The sequence below is a fragment of the Castor canadensis genome, chromosome 6 (genome assembly GCF_047511655.1).
Source record: "Castor canadensis chromosome 6, mCasCan1.hap1v2, whole genome shotgun sequence".
In the NCBI taxonomy this organism is placed as follows: Eukaryota; Metazoa; Chordata; class Mammalia; order Rodentia; family Castoridae; genus Castor; species Castor canadensis.
The window spans coordinates 70899714-70925350 of record NC_133391.1 but is presented as its reverse complement, the minus strand read 5'-3'; the positions used below and the strand labels follow the sequence as shown (position 1 = coordinate 70925350).

The following is a 25637-nucleotide window of genomic DNA, read 5'->3' as shown; positions in this document are numbered from 1 at the left end:
CTTGAGAATGGGTTAAAAAGAGCCAACTGATTCAAGAGTTGCACATTCTGGCGTTGTTAAAGGACTTCTGCTGTCCCCTGGGAGTGATAGGGACTTTCTCGGTTGTCCTCTGTTTATCCCAGAGGACTAAAGTAGGAATTTTCAACTTCAGCACAATCTTGAAATTTGGGACATACAATTCTTATTGTGGGGGGCTTCTCTGTCACTATTAGATGTTTTGCAGCATCCATAGTCTCCGTCCACTGGATGCCAGTGACTAAAAACTCATACAAGGCTGGGCACAGTGGTTCACACCTATAACCCCAGTAACTTGTGAGGCGGTGATTGAGAGGATAGAGGTCAAGGCCAGTCCCAGATCCTATCTCAACCAACAAACTGGGCACAGTGATTACAGCCTGTAATTTCAGCTATGCAAGAGGCCACAGGTGGGAGAATACTGGCCAAGGCGTGCCCTGCACAAAAAACACAAGACCCTATCCAAAAAATTACTAAAGCAGGACTGCAGGTGTGGCTCACAGGGTAGAGTGCCTGCTTTGCAAGCGTGAAACCCTGAGTTCAAACCCCAGTCCCCCCCCCACAAAAAAACCCCAGTATTGCCAAAAAAAAAATCATACAGACATTGCCAAATGTCCTCTGGTAAGCAAAATTATACTAACTAAGAACTATGGGCTTAAACTCACAACCCCAGTAGCCTAAAATATGGATCTACGTCTACACTTAGAGCATTATCTAATTCAATTTCCTGATTTTATTGGTGCTAAGGGAGAATGATGACTGATTGGTGATCTATAAGGGATTAAAGACAAGCCTCCTGCTCTCTTCAGTACACAAGTGGTTCTCAACCCTGCTGCATAATAGAGCTTTGAAAGTCTATGGATTTCTGGTCCCCAGCCAGACCAGTTACAGGTAGAGCACAGGCTCAGGTATTGCTTAAGGGTACCTGGCTCTATGTGCAGTCAGAGTCAAGGATAGGGCACCACTCCACACTGCCTCCATTCTTGACCTCATATAATCCATTTCAAGATCGGGATGTTGTTTTGGAACTTGGACTGCACATGGGTGGTATGCACAGTCCTTCTTCATTGTGGGCACCAATCTGAGAGGGCTGCTACATAGAACTCTGGCACCCTGAGGGTAGGTGTACCTGCAGAGCAAAAGAGGGAAAACGAACACATACAGAATGTACTCAGCTTGTTTGACAAGATTAGCATGTTTTGTGTTGGGTCAAAGAAATACCTACAGGTAATTTAAAAGCCAGAAGGCATATTCAAAATAACAGTCCCAACTGTTCAGCACAGGGCATGATGTACCCAGGAAATAAATCTTGTCTCATGTTGCTTAAACAATTATTTATAAACAGTGTGATTAACTGAATTCATTTCTGGCTTTTCTTTTAGCAGAGAGAGTTCTACATTCCTCATCTAAGGAGAACATAGAAATTTTTATTAACTTATTCCTTAGGAGATATTTATCAGGAATCCCAGAAAATAACTGGAGACCTGGATAAGGGTGTTTTTTCAAAATGTGACTGATGTCATATATTTGACCATAGCAATCACAGAGGTTTCCTTTCACTGAGCACCTGCTGTACAATAGGGGCCCGGCTTAGCCTTGCATGTATGTTATATGCAACCTTGACAAGAGCCCCATGAAATAGGCTCTAATATTGGAACCAGAGAAGTGAGGTGACATGCTCTAGGTCATGTTGGTACTAAGTGGGAACTTACTGGTACTGGACTGAACCCCAGGGCTAACAAATTCTAGCACCTGCAAGCTGTTGTGCTATACTTGGTGGGACGTGCTCTAGTTACATAGCAAAGTTCACCTTCTACTAAGTCAGCATAGGAACTTTGCTTCAGCAATGTGTCTCAGTGGAAGGGATAAAGTTTCAGCCTCACCACTGACTGAGACAAGTTTAGGCCACCTGACTGACTAACTTCTGAAGGGCAAGTATATTCTGCAAAGAATACTAACTTTTATAATCCTGAAAATGTGGCGAGGTAAGTGCAGCTCTACTAAAGTAGTTATCATCAGTGTTTTCCTGGTGTGATCTCAATAATATCAATGTTTTCTGAGAAGTTATTTTGTGTTGGGATTTGGCAGGACAGGGGATTGGACTAGCTTTGTGGGTGTGTGACCAGTGTAATCCCAAAGGGACCTGATGCTGGGTTTAATGTTCAGCTATCACCATCTTGAAATTATTATTTTTTCAGTAGTAAGGTTTGAGTCAGGGGCTTGCACTTGGTGGGCAGGTAACTCTACCACTTGAACCACACCTTTTCACTATAGTTATTTTTTTTTCACTTAGGTTCCTGTGCTTTTGCCCTGGCCAGCCTGGACTGCAATCTTCCTTCCGATTCCTCGCGTACAGTTGGGACCACAGGTGAGAATAATCACACCTGGCTTATTGGTTGAGATGGGTTCTCATTAACATTTTGCCTAGATTGGCCTCAAACCACAATCCTCCAATCTCTACCTCCTGAGTAGCTGGGATTACTTGTGTACACTACACCTGGCTTCGAAACTCTTGTGACCTTGTCTTTGAACTTATGAAAGTTAGTAGAATGTGCATGTAACAAGAAGTAAGATGAGTTAGTTTTACACTGTGTTCTGGTAAAAAAAATACAGAAGCATGTATGAACTACAAAACATAATTTGTGTGATCTCAGTGACTCTACGTACAAGTTAAATACCCTTACATTTGCATTTCAAAGTAGCAATGCACAATATAAAGATGAATGATAAATTTTATGGTAATGATTAAATTTGTTTCATACTATATAAAGTAAAGAGCAAATAAAAATCAAATAAATAATAAAGAGAGATGGAAAAAAGAGTTTTACATTTTTCCTGCCTTTTGAACTGGGAGTCTATATTTTCATTTTGTATTGGACTGTAAATCATGCAGACCCTGGCAGGGGTTAAGGGAGATAAGGCAAGGTCATCCTCATCCATCTTTGATTCACCCAGATTAAGTCTACTTTGGCTCACAATAATGAGTAAATGTTGAATCCAATTGTAACCCCAAAGATCAAGGTAAAGGCCATGAAAATGTCTTTTAAATGTCAAACAAGTTTCCAGCATTAGTAGAAATCTCTAAGGATCAAAAGTAAATCAAATCTAAATTATTTCTTCATCTATGGGCAAAATCTTCCAATAAACAGTGTAAAAACCTTTATTTAAAAAAGGAATTCTGATAGCTAGGGGCATGGCCTAAGTAAGTGATAGAGCACTTGTCTAGCAAGCTTGGGGTCCTGAACTCAAACTTCAGTATGGCCAAAAAAGAAAAAAAAATAAGTCTTAAAAGTTGACAAGTGGCTTCACAGTGAAAAAGAAAAAAAACAAGTTTAGTTATCAAATTAGTATGTGTTTTTTAGAGTGGCAAAAACTTATTCTTAGCATTCAGTCCAATTGGATTGAAGTATTCATTAATTCAGAAAATATACTGAATAATGTTTACAGCTTGAGGAAATTTTAGGGAATAAAGGAGACATGTTACCTGCCTTCATGGACTGACAACCTGGCTGGGGAAACAGATAATAAACACATTATCAGAAATATGGTTGTAAATTCTGGTGATTGTTATTTATAAAGGAAACAAGGGGCAATAACCCAGAAGAATTTCTTTTTCTTCTTATTTTTTGAGAGGTGGGGTCCTCATTCTTTTTTTCTCTCTCATTTTACTTTCTCTTTATTCTCATATTTTTTTCTATTTATTCCCATATTTTTTTCTATTTATTCCATACATAAATCTGAATGTACATGGAAATGTCAAAGATTTATAAGCACATCCACTAAAGTTGGTGTGTTTATGATTGAGCTCTAGTTGATAACAAGATCTGGTGTATGTCTGAGGGAATGATATGTTATCTTCTTCCAGAAGAAGGCTGATCTAGCGCTAGGGCTGTTGTGTAATAGAACTCTCTGTAATCTTAGAAATAGTCTACATTTGTACTGTCTAATCCAGTAGCCACTTATCATTAGTGGTTAATGAGTGCTTGGAATATGGATAACAAAGCTAAGGAAGTGAATCTTTAGTTTTATTTTAAATTAAAATGTAAATAGCTACACATGGCTAGTAGTTACCCTATTGGACAACACAGTTCTAGAGAACTCCAGGTGACTGGAAAACCTGTGTATCAGGGGAGGTTGGGACTAGATAGTGGATGATGGTCAAGAACCAAATCAGATAGGCAGTAAATTCTTTGGAAAATGGTTGGGTTTCCAACCTTTCTAGGAACTGGGTATGCGTCCTTGGTTTAAGTAAGATCTGGCCTTGGGGAGCCAGGCAAGAGATGTAAGCCTAGAGGGAGAGCAGAGAAACCCATCTCCAAAGCTAAACTTTGGATGTGATCTCTTCTTGTGTTGCCTAACATATAAATAGTCTGTTCTTATCTTTCCCATGTGGACAGAACTTTGCATTAGCAAAGCAATTTCATATCCATTAGCTTGGTTGACTTTGACAATGAGGTAGTGACATAGGAGGACAGGGATTATCTACCCAAAAAGAATGAACTAGGGAAAGGTATATTGTCTTTTTAGCAGAATCCTTAGCAGATTTCACACAGAGAAAAATCTCTAAAATTATAGTCAACACCTTCAGTCCCTCATCTGTCCTGGATTATCAGAGGTTAGAATCCTAGAGGCAGTTAAACAGAAGAGAGGCCAGCAAAAAAAGGATGAAAGCATTCTTCCATCACTTATTTCATGTTCCACAGTGCTCCAAGCACTTTATTAGGCTCTGAGGATGCAGCAGTGAACAAGACTGGTGAGAAACTTGGTAGTTATCCAATGGATGAAGAGCCCTAAAATCTAATCCCCAAAGAATCCCAAATCAAATCGATAAGACTTGTCCCTAAGGAAGTGAATTTTTAGTTTTATTTTAAATTAAAATGTAAATAGTCACACGTGGCTAGTAGTTACCCACTGTCACCTAGTTGTGGTCACAAAGCAAGGTTACATGGTCATAGTATGTCTCCCAAGAGGGGAGAAACGTTTGGCTTAAAGCATGACTAAACTGAGGTAAACTTTCAGGAAGTTTTTGAAACTTTCAGAAACTTTTTGAAAGTTTTCAAAAGGAATTTGATACTACATTTTACTAGTTAATCTCAAATAAAATAATTGCCCTTTAAAAGACGCTATAAGAACTCAAGAACAGTAATATGTGTCATGACCCAAAGCCCTAAAGCATAGTCAATGTCAGCATACACTGGACCACTGAGATCCCTCAGAGTCTAGCTCCAGTGTAGCTCCAGAAGTTTATTATGCGTAAGATTCATCTTGATAGAAATGTCATGTTAATAGTTTTGCCATGATTCAGTGAGTGGGGCTTCCGAATCTGTGTTTTTACTCAGCTACCAAATGATGCTAATGTGAGTGCCCTGCTGGTCAAACTTTGATTGGCTCTTCTTTCTTAAGGGAATATAATAGAAGATGTGAACTTGATCAAGTACACTGTATGCATCTACAAAATGTTCCCAATGCAATTTCCTTGTACTATTAATGATACAATTTAAAATAAGAGATTTAAGTTGGCCCTATAGTATGTTAGTTCTCCATAAGAGACACAGAAAAGTGTCTGGATGTAGTAATACTTTAGAAGTTGATTCCATTTATGGAGATAGAGAAAACCCCAGAAACTTCAGGCTGGAGGAGGGAAGAGTAAATAGTTAGGAATTCTTTTTGATTTCATTAAACTTGGGATTTCTAAGAGACATTTAGTTGGGGTTGTCCCAATTGGATCTTATATATCTGGAGCTCAGAGGATAGCTGTGACCTGGAGATAGTATTCAGAAGAGAAGGCTGACAGCATGAAGATGGAAGTTAAAGTCACAGATGGTACAATAACATAAAGAACTATAGCAAAGAAGAGTATCAAGAACCATGTCCTGGGAACTCCAATAATTAGAGATCAGAGAGAGGGAGGAGCCTGTAAGGGGGAACTGAAAGAGGTGCTGGTGAGTTTGGAGAAAAAACAGAAAAGTAAGGCTCAAATGGTAGAGTGCCTGCTTTGCAAGCATGACAGCCTGAGTTCAAACCCCAGTCTCAGCAAAAAAAAAATTTTAACTTCTATAAGAAAAAGATTAACCAAAGTTAAAAACTAAGGATAAGATATAAAGAATTATATAACAAAGGATTTTATCTAGAATATAATAAAGAACACCCAGAAATTAATAAGAAAATACAATTAAGTTGTCACAAAAAAAGGCCAAACATGGGGTGAAGGAGTTCATACAAGGATAAATATAAATAATCAAGAACTAATTCACAAGAGTGTCAACCTGAAAAATCATCTGAGAAATAGAAATTAAATGAATGTTTTTTAATTAACAAAATAATGAAAGATTGACGATATTCAGTAATGGTAATAGGGAAGAATAAAGGATGCTCTCATACCCCACTGATGAGAATGCAATTTGCTACAATGTTCTAGGAGCTCTGTTTCATGGTAAACATAAAAATCATAACTGGCTATACATGTTAATAACAATTTCAATTTTGGTAACTATCTGAAAGAAATGCACAAAAATATGTTCAAGGGTATTAAAAATAGTACAGTTTGTAATAGCCCACTAATGGCAAATAATGAAATAAATTTTAATAGGTATTTTTAGTACAGAAGATTATGGAACAGTTAAAAATAAATATCTACATGTTCTCCATTAGCATTATCTCCAAAATGAATTGTTAAAGAATAAAAAGCAAGAGGCAGAGAAATACATACACAGGGGCTGGAGGCATGGCTCAAGAGGCAGGGCATCTGCCTAGCAAGCATGAAGCCTTGAGTTCAAGACCCAGTACTGTCAAAAGAAAAAAAAAGGCATATATAATGGTCCCATTTCTACAGCATAATGAGAGAAAAAAGCTATGATTTTAAACATTTTCATGAATGTTTATAAAACTGAAAAAAACACCAGATGAATATGAATTATTGTCTCTGGAGACAAGGTAACATTGGTGGGATAAAAGTTGATTTTTTACTTTCCATTGTTTTGATTTTATCTTTCTTCATCTGAATTTGTTGATGTTCTACTTGTAAGATTTTTAAGAAAAATGCTAAATTTTCTTAAGTTGTGCAGAGTTAAAACCATTGATCTGGAGAACTAATTTTATGATTTGTTTATTTATTCAGTAAGAGTATAACTTCATATATATATGTATATACACATATATATGTATATGTACATATACATGAGGTTCATATCTTTATATGAACCTCATGTATATAAGTTCATATATGTAAGCTCATATATATATATATATATATGCTTAAATATATATATATAAGTGTGTGTGTGTGTGTGTGTGTGTGTGTACATATAAAATCAAACAACATGTTGGGTATTGGGTGACTCAAACAGGCAGAATCCCTGTCCCCAAAAGACTTGTCTTATAGTGAACTAATCTCGTCTTCTCTGCATAGGTTACTCTTACTCTTATATGATTTCCCATCCCCAGAAAATAAAATAACTGCAGCCAGCTTCCTGCACTTTCACAACCTCATGAAAAAGTGCAAGGAGTACATTATGGAGAGTACATTCATAAGCCATCTCTAACCTGTGGTCTCTTAGCTTAAAAATCTCACTACAGGTTACCAAAAGCAGCAGAGAAAAATAGTATGGCATTAGTAAAATAGGCTCTATTGGGTTGTCCTAGAAACTTCCAAATTCTTTCTATGGTGGTGTCTATGGGATATAGCCACCAACTTCAAAACAACTAATTTCTCAAATATATTGCTGGAGCATACGTTGTTTGTAAGTGGTCGACAGCCTGTACTTGGGCAAATGCTAGCTTAAATAGCTAAAAACGTTCTGGCACCCACACAGAAGTTCTTGTACACACTTTGAGATTGGATTCTTTCTATAATACTCACTAAGGCATAATTAAAAGAGAATGTCAGCCTCTGTAGAGGAGTATCCTTTCAGACCGTTCTACCAGCTGGAACCTCAACACCATGCTAGACTTTAGCTACAAGCCTGCCCACACTTGTAACTGAAAATTGAAATCACATTTCTGAGCAGCCTCTGAGACCCAGCTTTTACATTTCACAATATTCCCATTTACTCTTCTTCTCTCACACATGAAAATAAAAATTCCCCCATTTTCAGCTGCCATAATAGCCAAATGTGGTCATCACCAGAAAAATTAAATGCCTATCTTTAAAGTGTAGTTTTTAACTACACTTTAGAAATCCCTGTGCATCTCAGGGCAAAGGAAAAATGTCATTGAGAATTCATTCATCTTTGCTACAGGATAAATATACTTAAAACACATGGCTTTTCATAGCTGAGAACAATTTGAGCTCAGAGTGGCCAGAAATCGCTCATGAAAGAAGCATCATGACTAGACATGGGACATTCAACTCCAGTGTCATTCCCACCTCCACCAGCCTATGTAACCTTAGGTAAATCACTTGACCTCTTCATGCTCTTCATATTCCATTCTCTTCCTCATGCTGTGATTTCTACCTGGACTGGTTCCTAGACATCTCCCCCTTGTCTCAAATTCTTATAAAATGCTGTTTTGTGAAGATTTCCCTAAGCCAAACCAGCTTCCATCCTGCTCATACACTCAGCCTAAATCACATACCTCATTATATCATTGACATGTGGTACTGTATTACACAGTTATTTTTGTATTTATTTTCTTTTATCAGATTACTTATTCATTTATTCATTATTAGGTTATCAGGCAATATATAATTACTCCTAGTCCTACTAATATTTGTGAAATTATTATTGCTATTATGAGCACTTGCTCTGTGTCAGGTTCTATAAATACATATTATCTCTAATTGTCACAAAAACCCTCTGAGAATGGTAGTATCATTTTGCTATATATCCAGTTGAAAGTAAATTCAAGAGAGATTATATAAATGGTTAATATAATCACTGAAAGTCAAGATTAAGTCTTTTCTATTTTAAAGTCCGTGCTTTAACTACTACCCTGAAATACTATCTTTAAATAAAATAGATAACACTAAGTGCTTCCTAAGTGTCAGGCTATGCACTACACACATTAGCTAATTTGATCCTCACAAAAACTCTGATGTAGATATAATGATTATAATTGCGAAAATTTTATTGAAAATTTAATTAAAGCTCAGAGTGGTTAAATGACTCACCTAATGTCACAGAATCATGGAGACTGAATTTGAATGCAGCTCAGTCTCCTTTCAGAGCCTGAGCCCTTACTCTAGTCTATGGCCACCTTGGAGAACCTTCTTTAAACTTTGCAAACACTGTAGACGTTTTCAGGAATTACCCCTGTGGAAAGGGGGGTTATCCCTTCTGAGTAATTCATATCAACCACACCGATCAGCCCCCTGAGCACTCACCTTAGTACATGTGTGGATCCATTAATGGTTGTGGTTGAACAGGGGACTGTCTGGCCCAGAATGGAAGGTCTTCTGTAGCGTTCATCATCACAGCAGAGGATGATGAGGAAGGCACGTCTAAAAGACTTATTCAAGAAGGCGTAAAGAAAGGGGTTTAACCCAGAATTGATGTAGCCGAGCCAGAGGAAAGCAGTCCACACCTGCCCAGGGACAGTGTAGTCTATGAAAGGATCCACGATATTGGTAACAAAGAACGGAGCCCAGCACAGGCAGAAGCAGCCCATGATGATACACAGGGTCTTGGCCGCTTTGGTCTCTGTCCTCATGCGATGAGTGCTATGCTGATCTGCTGGCTGAAGCCTGCCCTCTGAGGGGGCCCCTGCCCGTTGTAACATCTGGATCTGGTGTGCATGCTCCTTAGCGGTGACATAAATGCGGTAATAGGCCAGCACCATGAGGAGAAATGGGATGTAGAAGGCCACCACAGAGCATGTGATGGCGTAGGGCTTGTTGACCATGAAGACACAGTACGTAGAGTTGGAGTTCTGGTTGAACTTCCTTTTCTCTATCTGGGAGTTGGAGGGAGAGAAGAAGGAGCAGGAGAAAAATGAAGGAAAGTGAAAGAAAAGAAATAGATGAGAAACAAGACAAGAAAGGGAAATAAGATAGAAGGGGAAAGTAACAGGGAAAGAAAGGAAAAGAAGAATCAGAGAAAAAGGCAAAGGGAAAAGGAAAGAAAAACAAAAGTTTATCAGCAAAAATTTGTTTTTTGTATAATCCTACAACATATAGAACTTTGGTGGTACAAAAAGAACATGAACATATCTAGGGTTCAGAATGCTTGTTTATGCAAAAGGGGCTGAAGATCCTGGAAAGAGCAGAAATAAAATGGGGATTGGATCATTCTTCACCCATATGTTCAACCTCTCTTTTTCCCTCCTTGTCTGCTTGCACATAAGAAACCAGTGTCTTTTAACAGAGTGGTTGTAAACTGCAATCCTCTGTTGCGCTCACTCTAAGTGCATTTGGTCTCCCATCCAGATCTATTCGATTTAAGTATCTGGGCGGTAAGACTCAGATTTCTGCAATGTTAGCAAGCTTTTTTTTTTTGATAATTCTGAAGTTCATTAATATTGAGAATTTGCTCTAAGTTATTCTAAACACAGACTTTCGAGTGACTCCCTGAGATAATTTTCAAGACTCATTTCTCTGCTTACTGAGTGCCCTGATGAAGAATCTTTCTCATTTAGACAACACACTATCCAAAGTATCAATACAGAGTAACGGCCAAGAGAGGCCTTACAATCATAAGAGAAAAGAATATAGTTGAGAAATACTCTGAAAGTTATATGAACACTCAACTTTGAACTTTTAAAAGGTTTCTTTCACATTATGTTAATAACCATGCAATGAGCCAATATCACTGATGATTTATAAAATTTGAGTTTGAAGTATGGCATTTCTGAAAGTCCAGCTTTAAAAGTACAGATGATTTCACTGAACAAAGAAAGAAATTCTCTGGAGAAGTTTCCTGTCCTGGGCATTATCTATGTTTGCGTGTGTGTGGAGGTTTATACGTGTTGTTGTATGTCAATGCTCATTATTCATGGATTATATATTTGTGAACTCACCTGCTCACTAAAATTTATTTATGCCCCCCCCCTCCAAAAATCAATGTTTTTGGTGCTTTTACAGTTATTTACACACATGCATGTACAGAGCAGTGAGAGTTGCTCGATAGGCATGTTCCCAGCTGAAATCAAACAAGGCAATGCCCGGGACCTTCTAGTTTCACTCCAAGTATCCTTTCCACTGTTTGCTGCCACATATTTTGTACTTTGGTGGTTGATTCTTGTTGGTGATTTCATTATTTGAAATGGCCCTTAAGCACAGTACTGAAGTGCTGTCTAGTGTTCCTAACTGCAAAAAGGCTGTGATGTAACCTTACAGGAGAAAAATGCGTGCATTAAATACCCTTCACTCAGGCATGAGTTATAGTGCCTTGATCATCAGTTTAATGTAAATGGGTCAACAATAAAAATTAAATCAGTGTCTTTAAATAGAAACACACACGAAATGCAGTTCGATATTGATTGGCTGATAAAAAATGTGACCAGAGACTTGCAGGAATCTAACTCTGTATTCCCTCAGGAGCAAAGACTCAGTTTTTGCTAATTCAGTGTTTGCAGTGACTTTATAAACTATGATTGCTGGAGGAAATGAGAATCAGTTCCATCTATATTGTGTTCGATCATAAGCTTTCCTCTCAATAGATTCAATGTGCAAATGTGTGGAGAGAGATAAAAGGCAGGCTAATAGTAAGTAGATACCTCATCTATATAGGTGATACAGGTGAAGTAAACAGTAGATGCCTCTATCTCATTCTCATGAGTGAACAAAACCTTCCTCTATTGTTTCCCTTGGAAATTCTACACCAGAAGATAAGAATTCTGAGCCCTCACTAAAAATTCTCCCATGCACAAAAGCACATGCTCCAAACCACCTCCTCCAGAAGGGAGTAAGTTTTGCAAAAAAAAATTCAGAGCACAGACTCTGGAGTTCGGTAAGCCTGGGCTTAGATGCAGTCATCACCATTTCTTTCGAATAGGTTTGGCTGATAACTAAACCTCTCTGATCATCAGTTTCCTGATCTATAAAATGAGGACAATAATTGGTCTACTTCAGTGTTGGTGTGAGGCTGGTGAAGTTTGTAGGAAGTGATTGATGTGGGCTTGATATGCAATGCTTGCTGGCCATTATCATTATTATTAGTAGTAGAAAAATATTTCTTAAAAATTTGGATTTCATGTCTCCCAAGATAAAATGAACAGTTTGAAAGACATAGGACAGGATTCAAGAGAATATCCATGCACTCTCCCTGCCTGCATGAATTTTCTTTCTTCTGTTTCACTCTCCTGTCTCTAATACTTCTTTCAGAAGTCCAAGAACTTCTGTTCTGACATACCATGTGGAAAACCTGGCCTAGGTTTTGGTTTGGATGTATTTTTCCGGGACAAAGAAAAAGTCAGGACTAGGTGCTATGGATGGAGTAAAGGGAAGAAGGGCATTAGGCTGGAGATCACTCTCAGTCTCTTCTCTACTCTTTGTTCCTCTTCCTGCATCAAAAGGCATCCTGGGACTGATTTTAGAGTGATTTCCCAGCAGATTCCTTAGGAAAAATATATCCTTGCTGATCAATCCAGACCACAGATTTTGACTTTCATTATAATTTTGGTACACTAGAGATGGAGAACTCTCAAGATTATGTAGACAGGGCAAGATGGTTAATTTTATTTAACTTGACTGAGTCATGGAGTACTTTGACATTTGGCACACCATTGTGAGAACATTTTTGGATAAGATGACCACTTGAGCTGGTAAACTGAGTAAAGCTGATTTCCTTCCTCATTGTGGGGCTTCATTCAATCTGTTGATGGTCTGAACAGAACAAAAAGGCTGAATAAAAGGAACTCCTGCTGCCTTATTGCCTTCAAGATGGGATGTCAGTTTTTTTCCTCTCTTTGGACTTGAAATGAAAAATTTGCTCTCCACAGTCTCCAGTTTTCTGACTGCAGATCTTGAGACTTGTCAACCTCCCTAATAAGTCTTTCTGTGTCTGTCTCTGCCTGTCTCTCCACCTCCCCACTCATACACATACACATATACACACAAACATCCTACTGGTTCTATTTCTCTAGAAAACCAACACAAGGGCTGCCAAGTGCCTGGCATATGTGTCAAATGCCCTCCTATGCCCTTGGCAGAAACTTCTTTCCACTGGGGACTGAATGACCTTCCCATTGCAACCTTTCAGGAAATGGGACAATGGAAGAGCCAGGCTTAGTTCTCTTGACTTCTGGCCCAATGCTCTCTTCATTTCCTGGCAGTCCCCACATGTTTTCTCTGGGTCAATGCAGGCCTTACAGACTCAATGTAAAAGGGATCATATGACCCTGGGCCCTGAAATCTGACTCCTGTTCTGCTATTTGTGAGTTGTGTAGCGTTGGACATGTTACTTAACCTTTCAAGCTGGACTTTCTCATTTGCAAAATGGGGAAATACTTACGGTCTTCCCAAAAAGATATTGTTAGAATTATACGTAAAGTATTTAGTGTACTATCTGGCATACAGTAATATTTAAGAAAAAAATTGTTCATGACACTTGTTAAAGAAGCAAGTCAGATTTTATTCAGTATGATTGTGATAGGTTATAGGGACTACTATAATGAAGTTTTGCAGTCAGGGAGAGAGAATGAGCTTAACTCTGAATACAACAAGGAAAAGCAGGAAATGATAGCCAAGGGACACAGTGTATAAGAGTCAGTGGATAGAAAATTATTAAGAAACATTGGGGTAAGAGCCAACCTAGCAGGATTCTTGCTGAAGATAAGCCAGAGTAACCAGACTTCACTTGGGGAATGGTTAAAGATAAGGAACTTAATCAGGTATTGAAGGTAAGGGATTCTGGCTAACCTAATTTAATAGGATTCTTGCTGAAATTGAATGATGCAAAGATCAACAGGGATGTACATAATTTGAGGCTTAGATTGGAAGAGAATTCAGAGAACATGACCAAAGTTTGACCAAAGAGATACTTAGTATACAGCAGGCATTCAAAGATGTTATCTTTTTTTAAAAGTCTCATATAGACCACTATCAGACTCTTTCTTAGAACATTCACCCAGTTTTGGATTATCTATTTAGATTCCCAAGGTTGATCAGACAGCAAACCAGTAGGGTTTGTGTGGATACTCACCAAATCAACTATGCCAATGTTATTCCAGCCTTGCATTATAGGAAGAAAAGAGATAAACATGGGGATGAGCCAGCAGCCTCCTAGCATTAGTGCGATGCGCAGAGGGGTCATCTTGTTCCTGTAAACCAGAGGCTGGCAGCAGATGGCATAGTATCTGGAGAGACAATAGAAGGGGGTAGGCATGGGTGAAGAGAAATGGGGGGGAGAAGGAAAGGAGAATAATAAATGGCAAAGAGGAGGAGAGAAAGAGAGGGATGGGGAGGGATAGAGAGACGAGGAAATATTGAGAACAGAAGAATTAGAAAGAGTAGAGGGGAATAAAAAGAAGGAAAGAGAATAACGGGGAACAAAGGAGAGAGCAAGCAATAGGGAAAGGGAAAGAAAAGGAAGAAAGAAAGACAGGAGAGAAAAGAACAGAGGAAAGGAAAAAAGTGATTATTCAATAGCATATGTTAACTTATGCTAAACATATACTTTAGATCACATCTGAAAAGCACTGCCTGGAATTGAAAAGGCTCAGCATGCCTTTTCATTTCCCAGTGTCTGAAGGAGCTCAATATGCCTAAGGGTCTTCTCTGTCTCAGGCCACCTTCATGCCTAGGCATTGAGGACATTCTTATCAAGACCACTGGGCCACTGTCCAGCACCCATAGCCTCTGATCACATCTTGTGGTGACCAGGCTTTGTCCTGTCTTCTTGGTCACCTTCCTATACTGAGGCGGTACTCTACATCTGTTTTCCTCAAACTGTAGTCCAGGATTTCCCCTTCATCCTTTCCTCCCCACTCTGTATTAGACTTGGCTGAGAAGGCATTTTAAAAATGCAGATCTCAAGGTTCTCCTGAACAAGATCCTATTTGGCAGTGATTTGGAATCTACATTTTGACCAGAGGGAGTCAATGCTGCCATTGGTAAATATGCCCAGTCTCCCCCTTAAAGGAACATATACTTCCCGGGCTCTTTAAGTTGAATGGAGCCAAGTGATTGTCTCAGGCCAATGAGTCAAGGACAGGATTCACATGCATTACTTCTGGACAGACCATTAAATTGTTACTCTGATACTAGGAATGTAAAAATCTAGATATATTCTGCTCCATCATTTCCTACTCACTGGTTGAATCACCCTATCCCTATTTATCTCCTTCAGGGGACCCAATGCTCACCCTTTATTGAGCTCATGCTCTGTCTAAGCCTAAGATACTAGTTTTCCTTCACCTCCAGGTGGAGGTCTGACCTGCCCCATTAAGGGCCTGGTCTCTAACTCCCAGACTTCCCCTACATGTTACTCCAGCCTTGGGGATCACCCCTTACAAGCACAAGCATGGCATAGAATTTAACAAGCAAAATACTCAGTAGTTCTATCAGCCATTTCTCTTTGGGAGAGTCAAAAAAATACAAAAAGACAGGCTGGACGCTAAGTCTATTTTTTAACATTATTATGCTATTTAATAATAAGCCACCCCATTCTACCCTTAATTTTATGCAGTTTTACTTTATTAATTTTTCCCACCTCTTCTTTTCTTTTCTTAACTCAAAGCATAAGTAATATAACAATGGTGCATTCTTTGAAGAGGTGGTGGTGGGATGAGTGAGGAGAGAGGGTGGAATGAGAAGGAGAACCCAGAAATGGAGCATGAGAATTGGGTGCTTCAGGAACCAGGAGGGGAAAAATACAGCCTCCCCTCCAAGGTATCAAGGAACAGCTGACCACACTATGCCAGGAAGCTTCCTGTGGCCAGCAAATCCTGTGGGGTGTCCTGATCTGAACCACAGTGCATGAACAACAGGCAAAAAATAGAAGGGGCTTATTCAGGAGCTCATTTTCTCCATTATTATGACATGGCCACAAAACCTAACCAATGAAAACTTGGTAATGGAAAGAACTATGATTACCTGGAATTCTCTCCCAACTCTTGTCTTGAAAGAAATGTAAATTATAGATGAGTGGCTAGTTTTTCAAAATGGCAATAATAATCACCAGAGGTTTATTATTAACATAGAGTTAATGATAAATTTGGGGATTATTTTCTCTTTCAAATTTTTCTCCTTTCCTCATTTCCTTCCAGATCTTTTTTTCTTTGATCCCATTGGCTCACTCTTGAATTACATTCTCCTGTCCCCCAAAGATATGTTGAAATCCTAACATTCAATACCTGGGAATATGACCTTAGTTGGAAGCAGAGGTTTTTAACAGAGGAGGTCAAGTTAAAATGAGGTCATTAGGGCAAGCCCTAATCCAATATGATTGCCATCTTCATAAAAAGGAAAACTTGGATTTATGACAGACATGCACAGTGGAAGGACGCCCATGTGAAGATGGAGGATTGGAGTGAAACATCTATCAGCCAAGGAACACCAAAGACTGCCGTCAAAAACTAGGGAGAAGTAAGGAAGAATCCTTCCCTTACAATTTCCAAAGAGGACGAGGCACTGGTGACACCTTGACTTCTGGCTTTGAGAACTGGAGACAATAAATTCTGTTGCTCCAGTTTGTGGTACTTTTTATGACAGCTCAGGCAAACTAGTACAGCCGCCTAAAGGCTCTCCCTGTTGTTTGCAACCAAAGTATATTGCCTCATAAAGAGAAGTAAGAATGGCCGTGAATGTCAAATATGTCCTTCATAAATACACTTTGTTGTAAGCATGTGGTTTCATTCGACTCACTTCCAGAACGTAGCTTAGGCTATAGCACCTTCCATCTGCAATGCCAAAGAAAGTAACAGAGAGATAAGTGAAGAAACTATGCCCCTTATCTTTGCTGTGTAATTTATGATTTTTTTAATCATAAATTAAACCTGATTTGGAGCCAGGTACCATGATCTTTCCAGATTTCAGGATTGTTTTTGGATCACCAACGTTATAGAAATCCAAAGTTTCAAAAAGACAAGGCTGAACTAAATACTTTATAGGACAAAAGTTTAGTTTGAGGAAGCAGGATGTGTTACTTAAGAAGATTATTATTCTTTTGGTTTCAAGGAGATGTTCATGTGTAGAGGAGTATCATGGGGAGATAACAGAGTTCACCGAGGAGGATTTTAGAAAATATGGTTATCCTGGTGATCATACCAATTTTGTTGAAGTCTTTTCTTTCTAAGTCTAGCTTGGCCAGTATTATTGCCTGATTCCCAAGGCAAAATGAACATCCTGTGAACAATAAGATTTCCCACATAATCTGCAGTCCAAATGTCCTATGTTTCAATTTGCATTGCTCTACATTACTAGGATCTGCTGCTACAGAGAAATAAATATTGGTAATATGTCTCCTTTGAAATTCAACTTTGAGTGTGATACTATGGACAGGGTACACAGTTTACTAAACAGTCAGCTCTCTGGACAATACAGCCCCCCAAAAAAAGTTGCCTGGATAGCTCCATCCCTAGGGGACTAAGGTGAGATACCTTGCACAGACAGTTGTAGAAAATCACTCATTCATGATCTGGTGTGGTTGGGCAAGGCTGGCAAAAAAGTTTTTCTTTATCTATCTACCTAGCTATTTATTTATTTATAGTGGTACTGAGTTTTGAACTCAGGGTTTCATGCTTGCTAGGCAAACACTGTACCACTTGTACCACACTCCCAGCTCAAAAATTCTTTACCTCAACATTTAAAAATTACCAATAAGTAAAGAGGGAAAAACTGTAATTTTATTTAAATTTAAATTAAGTTGGCTAAGTTATGAGTGTTAGGTTTAGATATACATAAGAAAAACATGTACTTGCATCTAGATATGTATTTTACTTAAATTTTGTCTCTATGTTTCCTTCAATATGCCTTACAATAAACATAATATGATTCTTAAGTGCAAGGACTAAAAAATATCAGGTTTTTATGTGAAATTCAAATTATAGCATCCACTTAACTGTTCAAGATTCTTACCAAGGTTTTTGGCACCCGTGAGGCAGCAGCCCTAAATAAGCCAGCTTATGTCCTTTCAATATCTTTCCTCATATCCTTCTAATCTTTGCTTCCAAGCAAAGTATCTAGAAAAGTAAACATCCTTCTGAAGGATGGAATCAAAATCTAAATGAAGTAGGTAAAAATAAACATCACTAAACAAAATGATTTAAAAAATTAATTTCTAGTACGAACTGACAAGTGAAGCTTCCTTAAAACTCTGAATGTTATGCTAAGAGGAATTGCAAATGTTTCTTGAACTGGAAAATGTCCATCAACACTGCTGCATATTCTAACGAAGCTGAATCACAGCAAATCTGAGAACCGTTGCCTTTACAGGCTAGAGAGATGGTGTTCAGCTGGTAAAGCAATTGTGTCTCATCTCAGGAATGGAATAATCTCCAAGGTCTGTTTTCCAGCCTCTGTGGGACATTTTTGCATTCTTCTATAACTAAAGAAACTTTTACAAAGTAGTTAAATGAATGTTCAAATGACAAGTGAGGTTCCACATGGCCAAGATTAACTAAAATGTAGCAAGTGTATTTACACAGTAATTTCTTATGCAAAACATTTCAAAGTATTGCTTGTTTGCGCCATTAAAATCCCTTTGGTTAGACCAGCTACAAGCCTCCCAGCTACAGCCATGTGCAAATGTGTGATCTAATTGCGTTTAAATGTCTCTGGGGACACAATTTACTTTGACAACTCTTAGAAGACAGCAGCTTATTTTAAACTCCACACTAATCCCTTTCCCACTCCTCCTGCAATTAAGGAAAATTCTACCTCCTCAATTTACTGCCGTCCCAACCATAGGAAAGACAGAAGTACTGAGCAAAACTTAGAATCCTAGATATTCAGAACTGCCAGCAATCGCTGCAGTAGCATTTTTGTCTTCACAACTGGGTACCAACTCTCTTTGCATAACACTTATTTATTCTATGGTCTTCACTCACTTACTAAGCCTCTCCAAGATACAGTGTCCTCATCCACTGTAAAGAGGGGATTAACTATGTCTAACTCACTGACTGACTGTGAGAACTGATGAGAAAATATTTGGAAGAAATATGTTAAAATATGTTGAAAACAGGAAGTTCCTGGCGCAGAAATCACTCTTGCTCTCTCTCTCCATATATATATATATATATGTGTGTGTGTGTGTATATATATATCTGTTTATAAATATTATTATAAATATTTGAATGCATTTTGAAGCTAAAGACTCTAACTTATTTAGCAAATATTGAAATCCCTTAGTTTAGCATCTGTTCCAGAGGTTGAATCTCAGAAACAAAAATGTGAATGACTTTGACCCCTAAAAGTGAGTGGCTATGAGTAATGGAATTTATTATGTATAAGATCAAATAGTCATATGCATTGCTTATGTCACTAAGTTTTGGGATTGATGTTATATACTGATGGGTAATAATAACCAGGAAAAACATATCAGATACTCTGAGGTAGTTGTGGGTTCACTGGTGGGGTAACAGTCCTCCCACCAGGAGGTGGTTTAGCCATGTTTTGTAGCAGAGCTCTGATGAAGAGACTTGTCTTTCTGCTCTTGTTAATTAGTTTTGCTGTGTTTTAATTCTCTGTTTCCTATTTGAGGAAGCAGAAATGAGAGAAAAGCATCAGTAGGTTTAAGAAAGTACTGAAGGCCTCTTCCCTGTGGTCCCCAGGCTTGGCAAGCTGCCAGAGACCTGGAAGATCAGTGAGAAAGACCCAACAGGGATATTTGTCAGAGGCCAGCAACAAGAAGAGGGGCCCAAAAGGCAGTCAGAAGCAGAGGCAGAGCACTGGAAAGGGAGACGGGGGAGACTCCTAGTGGTCAGAGATCTGGAGGAATCAGATTCAACACTGCAGAAATCATAATCTCATGTTCAGTCTATTGACTGTGCTCCTCGCTGTTAAATACTCTTCTGTACCTTTGTGATGAGAAAACTTATAAGAAGGTTGAGTACAAGCTATCTAGTAAGGTGTCTTCCTAAACTATAAACTAAAGAAAAAAGAATAATTTGCCCAAAATGTCATCTCAAAACATCTTGGCGAGGGTTTATTGGACACTCACAGAAGTTACCAAGAGCTATTTTATAGTCTGAAAGTACTGATAATCTTCTAGCAAACACTATCTGATTGTCTCACTGATTCTTCCAGACTCATTCAGGGAGCTCGTCCTCTGGAAAGTCCCCTCTGGGCCCCAAAGCAGTAGCTGCTTCTTCACCTCTATCCTAATTTTTGTTTTTTGTTTTTGCAGCTCCTTGCATATGTCTGTGACATAGCATTTCTTTAATTGTGTTGTGATCACACACTTTCTGCTGGACTGCTCCAGCTCCCTGCTACTACACACATCACCCACTTATTAGGGTGCACTGTGTGGCAGGAAGTATGTTTTATAGCATATCTAATTCTTCTAAAAGGCAGATCTCAGAATCTGCATTTCAGACTTTAATCCATTCTCCCAAATTCATGCAACCAGAAAATGGTATAACTGGGTCTAACCCACAACTGCCATAATCTCTGTCCTTAGTGCTGGCAAATAGGGCAGGCCAAATAACAGGGACCCCATCTAGGAAGAGAAAGAAGGATATGCAGAGCTGTGGAGGTTTTTGAGCCGAGGACACAAGGGGAAAAAGAATTTAAAAATGAGCCTGGTGGATAGGATAATATTCAAGAATAATAACCAAGAAGCTACTGCAGTAATTCTGAAATAGGGAAAAGAAATAAACAGAAGGAAGATGTATTTGAAAGATATTTATGGAAATATAGCTGCCATTTGGTATCCAGCTGATCATAATAGACAAGTAAAAGAGAACCTCAAAAACTGGATTTAAATGACTGCAAGATAACGAATAGATGCACCTTTGATGTACAAAGTAGAGAGGATATTAATTATGATGGAAATTTCCATTTTGAGCATATTTGGTTTGAGATAACAGAAAGATGCTAAGGCAAGATCTCTAACAGGCAGGTAGAGACAGGACCTTGGAAACCAGGACAAAATTTAAGGAGAAGCCAAGGTAGAGGTGCAAGTAAGACACAAAATGGATGTGCTACCAGAAGGAAAAAGGGGAGATATCCAGGGCTGTAAGGCTGAGGATCTATTCCAAGGACACTCGGCTTTGAGGCAGAAAGAATCAGTTTCTGTGGGAAGACACCCACAGCAGCCACTAGGAATTTGCATTTGGAAATTTGCTAAGGGGCTAGGAATGTGGCTTAGTGGTGCCTTGCATGTGCAAGTCCCCAGGTTCAATTCCTAGCACTGCAACAAAACAAAACAAAAAACTCCTCTGAAAAAATGCAAAGACAACCAATGACGTAATAATATTTTGCCTAGCATTAATGGAATGGTTATTAGGTGCTGTGTAGTGGTCTGTGAACTATAAATATACTCACTTACTAATTCTTCACAAATCCTGAGGGAAAGGTACTGTTATTAACAAAATTTCACAGATTAGATAAAACCCAAAAAACTTAAGTAACTTTCTCAAGAACATACCATTCATAGTTGGTCAATGGAGGCAGTCCAGCACTCCACATCCAGTCTTATTCTTTGACACTATCCTTACTGAGATTTCTAGGAGGAAACAGATACTAACACAAAGTCGTATCAAACAAACATAAGGCACATCTAAGAGCACCATACACTCAACCAAATATGCACGAAGCAACTAGTACATGCCTGTACCAAAACACAGCGATGAGTGAGATGGGCTGATTCTCATGGCACTTGTATTTTAGGGTGAGACCAACAAATAAACATAAGCTGCTGTGCTTATATCCAGTGCACCATGGGAGATCAGAGGAGGAAGCAAGGAATCCTTGGGATCGAAGCCTTCCAGTCATTGCCAAAGGTGACACATCTTATCTGAATGCTGACAAAAGAGATGAGAGGTGGTGTTCACTGGGAAAAAGAAGGGGATTTCAGGTACAGGAAGTCACATAAAGTGATGAGGAAACACATAAATGCTGGGAATAACAGATCACTCACACATGGAAGCCAAGGTAGGAAAAACAGTTTGAGGACACACTGGGAAAAGCACTGACTGCCAGGCTGAGCATTTAGCTCTTAGTGAATAAGGTGTCATTGACAATCCTTTGGGGCTTTTCACATGCTGTTTCCTAGAACTGTTCATCTCCATGCCTCGCCCCCCTCTGCAGACATCTATATCTACAGGTCCTAGCATCTGCACACTTCCTCCAGAGCCTTCCCTGCTGCAGAGACAGCATGCTTCAAGAGTTTTTTTGACTTTTCTTTATTCTATTTCATTGATCAGCAATTTTACTGTAACTACCTATTTTTTATCTCTGTATTCCCCACTAGTCTAAAAACTCTGTGATTCAGAGATTTTTCTCATCATATACCACTGTATTTCCAGTGTCCAGTAGAGCTTCCAGCAATTAGTAAGCACTCCATAAATATTTGATGTAATGAATATAAAAGTAACAATTCATATCCTCTGGCATAAAATTCATCTCAACAAATATTACTATCAGGTACAAAGCATGAAGGCACCTGTCTGTCTGGTTGCACAAAGTATGCATGAAGAAGAAATTTTAGTGTGCTTTCCTTACAGATATTTATTCAATTCTATTGGGAAAGCAAATGTAATTGTGTGACACAAGTTCACAGTGACTGACACTTGTGATTTACACATTACAAAGTTGAGCTATATTCTAGGGAGATCATTAAGAAATGCAGACACACTTATCTCCAGCACAGAATTAAATATGCAACCTTGGAGTCAGAATCGTTTTACAAGTAAACCTGTTTAGAAGAAAAATCTGTGACTTATGAACTGTTGGGAGATTTTAAAGATAAAACACATCAAGTTTCTGGACTGCATAGAGGAAGGATAACAATTTTGTTTGATTCATCAAAGAGAATACTCTTGCAATGTGTACATATAATGGTATCTTCAATGAGTGAAATTGAGTTTTAAAGGCAATTGCATATCCAAATATAGGGAAAAAGTACAGCCTGTTCAAAGAAAGGGAATTAGAATGGCTAGTTCTGAAAAAGTATGGCACATGAGGCCAATGGACAAATGATAGTTGGCCTAATATACAGAAGATGCTCTATGTTGTGAGACTCCAAAAAGATACCACAAGGTCCTACAATCATCCTAAAAGAAGTTAGCATCTGGTCTCCATCCAACACCTATTTCCAGTGGGAGCTGCCAAGTTTCCATGCAAGGTGAAGATGGTAGTCATAGGGCCTCACCTCTACCCAGTAGCTAAGATGAGTCATCCCCACACCATGGGAGGGTGGCCAGTGAGGGCAGGTATGACTCAAGCAAAACCAGCTAAAGGGCTTCTGTGAGAAACAGCATGCAGGGTTTGGTTTTTTCCTACAATTCATGTGTTAAGAATGGCTTCAGACTCATTTTGCCTATAGCTATTTTTCTTTCCAGGTGGAAGAATCCACTCATTGAGAATGAATCCAAGAAGAAATCAGAGCTGAGAGAAAATAGGTACAAAGAAGGATAGGTATAAAGAGAGGAATAGAATAGAAAAGGAGAGAGAGAGAGAAGGTAAGATGGAGACAAAGAGGAGAAGGAGACAGAGTAAGAGCTGGATGGGTTGATACTGTTCAAATCTTTGTAGAAAGCCATGTCTGAAGCCGGCTGTTTCAGTTAAGTGAACCAATCAACTTAGATTCTGTCCCTTGCTGCTGAAAGAGAACTTACTAACAGATCATCCAATAAAGCCAGGAAGAATACTACATTCAGCCAATTCATATATATATATATATATGGAAAGTTCTCATTAAAAGCATATTTAAATTTGATCAAAGTTCATTATATGCATGTATGGAAATATCACAATGAAATCCCTTTGTACAATTTGATAGAACAATAATGCCGCCATTTTGTAAATCAGCGGCACCTCATGGAAAATGGAGCCATTCCCTCCCCCTTAACAAGGTTTCCCGCGCTCCCAAAAACAAGCTCCACTCAAGCTTGACCTCCATCAGGGACCCCCCCCCCCTCCCCCCCGGCATATGCGCCAACCCCTTACCCTCCCTCTCCTATAAAAGGCCATGCCTGGCCTGAACCCCTGCCCTTTTGTCCTTTCTTCTTCCTGCACTGCCTCGTTCCTGCCATTAAACCCTGCCCTTGGACATGAGTTTTCTCGTGAGTTTTCTTTGTGTGGCGTTTTTCCTAACACAATTAATATCCACTAATAAAAAGAGAGAAAAGCTGTAAACTCAAATGCATTCATTTAACAAGTCACCTATTGCACATGGAATGGCTAGAGTTTATATGGGTTTCCTTTCTATTCACAATGGTTACTTCAGGACATGCAGCTGGGGAGGTGGTGAGGAAGATTTGGGAACATTTTGATGTTGTCAACTGATGACATTTTTTAGCAGTACACAGATATTACTGCTATGATTTTTTTTTAATCTGTGATGATTAAAAAAAGACTTGGAATAGAACAAACACAAGGTCATGAACTGGGGTGGGGTAAACCAAAATCATTGTGAGAAAAAGTGTGGGAGCTGATGTTGAGGGCTCCCTTGGAGGGAGAATCAGGGCAATTTCTGAGAAGCAGAGAGAAAATACTGGTCAGAAAGATCCTCTGCTCCCTGCCTTGCTCTGACCTCAGGGATCACCTAGCACTGAACTCAGCATTTTCAACCAGTTGAGGAATGTGCCACCTGGAAGCACTTTCAGTTCAAGGCTACTGTGAGTACACTTAGGTTTGAGAAGGCCAATTTCTCCCAAAGAAATAATTGAAACTTAAATGTGCATTTCAGAAATTAGTTAAAGTGAAGACTTCCAGCCCTAATCTTACTGACCATCTAATGTAAGCAGTGTATGATCTACACACCCCTTCTTCTAACCAGCTGTTAATGGTTTGATAAACATTCATTCTCATTCCCCAATCCCCCTTCCCCTCCTACACTCTTATACCTGCATGGTGCATGACCAGATACATAAACATGGAATTGTGCTAAACATTTAAGTCTGAAACTTGCTTTTGCTCACATAATACAACCAGTAGTGAAGTTAGCATACACTACTTATGATTTTTAGTGGCTGAATTATATTTCACTTTAAAAAACTGTTCTATTACAGCTCCTTTATTGGTTTTCACTCACCACAGAACCTCCGATTTTAAAGCACCAACTCTACTATTTAGCTTTTAATGCAGCTTTTGACTTCTCATGATCCACCCTATGTGAAGCATTTATTTTAATTATAGTTTAGAAATTATTGTTAAGGAAGCAATCAATAGCTTTCCACTGACAGGATTAAATTCTCAAAGCACCAAGAAGTACAACAGTTTAAACCTGTATTGGGGAAGTGAGTTTTATGATATTAAGAGCCTGCGCTTTGCTTTAGTCCTGGAGGCTGTCATCTGGGTGTGGAGGGAGGAATCAAAGTGAGCGTTTTGCTCCTAAGGCACTACCCTGTACTAGTCATCCCAGAAGACTCATGTCAGTTCTAAGGAGGAGGACAGGACGTCTTGGCAGAAATCACATGGTTAGTGAGGACATCACACCTCACTGAGACACTCATTCTCTCTTTTGGTCCAGCCAAACTGTGGGACTAGCATGGACACAGTGAAAGCAGAAGCTAGATGTCAAAGAAAAAAGCACTGCCTTTCAATGCTCAAGATGAACCCTCCAACCTAAGGTGAGTATCAC

The 25637-nt window shown here is 38.9% G+C and overlaps 1 protein-coding gene and 1 long non-coding RNA gene across 3 annotated transcripts in view; one reads left to right on the top strand and one right to left on the bottom strand.

Annotated features, from left to right (window-relative positions):
• The window catches only part of Htr4 (5-hydroxytryptamine receptor 4), a 168171-nt gene that overhangs the window by 50906 nt on the left and 91628 nt on the right, over positions 1 to 25637 (bottom strand). For both annotated transcript variants that reach the window (XM_074076697.1, XM_074076696.1), the window contains exons 5-6: positions 14094 to 14247; positions 9338 to 9906 (exon numbers count right to left, since the gene is read on the bottom strand). In XM_074076697.1, the coding sequence (XP_073932798.1) occupies positions 9338 to 9906; positions 14094 to 14247 (723 nt within the window). The remainder of the gene's footprint in view (positions 1 to 9337; positions 9907 to 14093; positions 14248 to 25637) is intronic.
• The window catches only part of LOC141424127 (uncharacterized), a 65108-nt gene continuing 41306 nt past the window's right edge, over positions 1836 to 25637 (top strand). Inside the window, exons 1-2 of the long non-coding RNA XR_012449009.1 lie at positions 1836 to 2000; positions 2309 to 2383. This is a non-coding gene — a long non-coding RNA (uncharacterized lncRNA). The remainder of the gene's footprint in view (positions 2001 to 2308; positions 2384 to 25637) is intronic.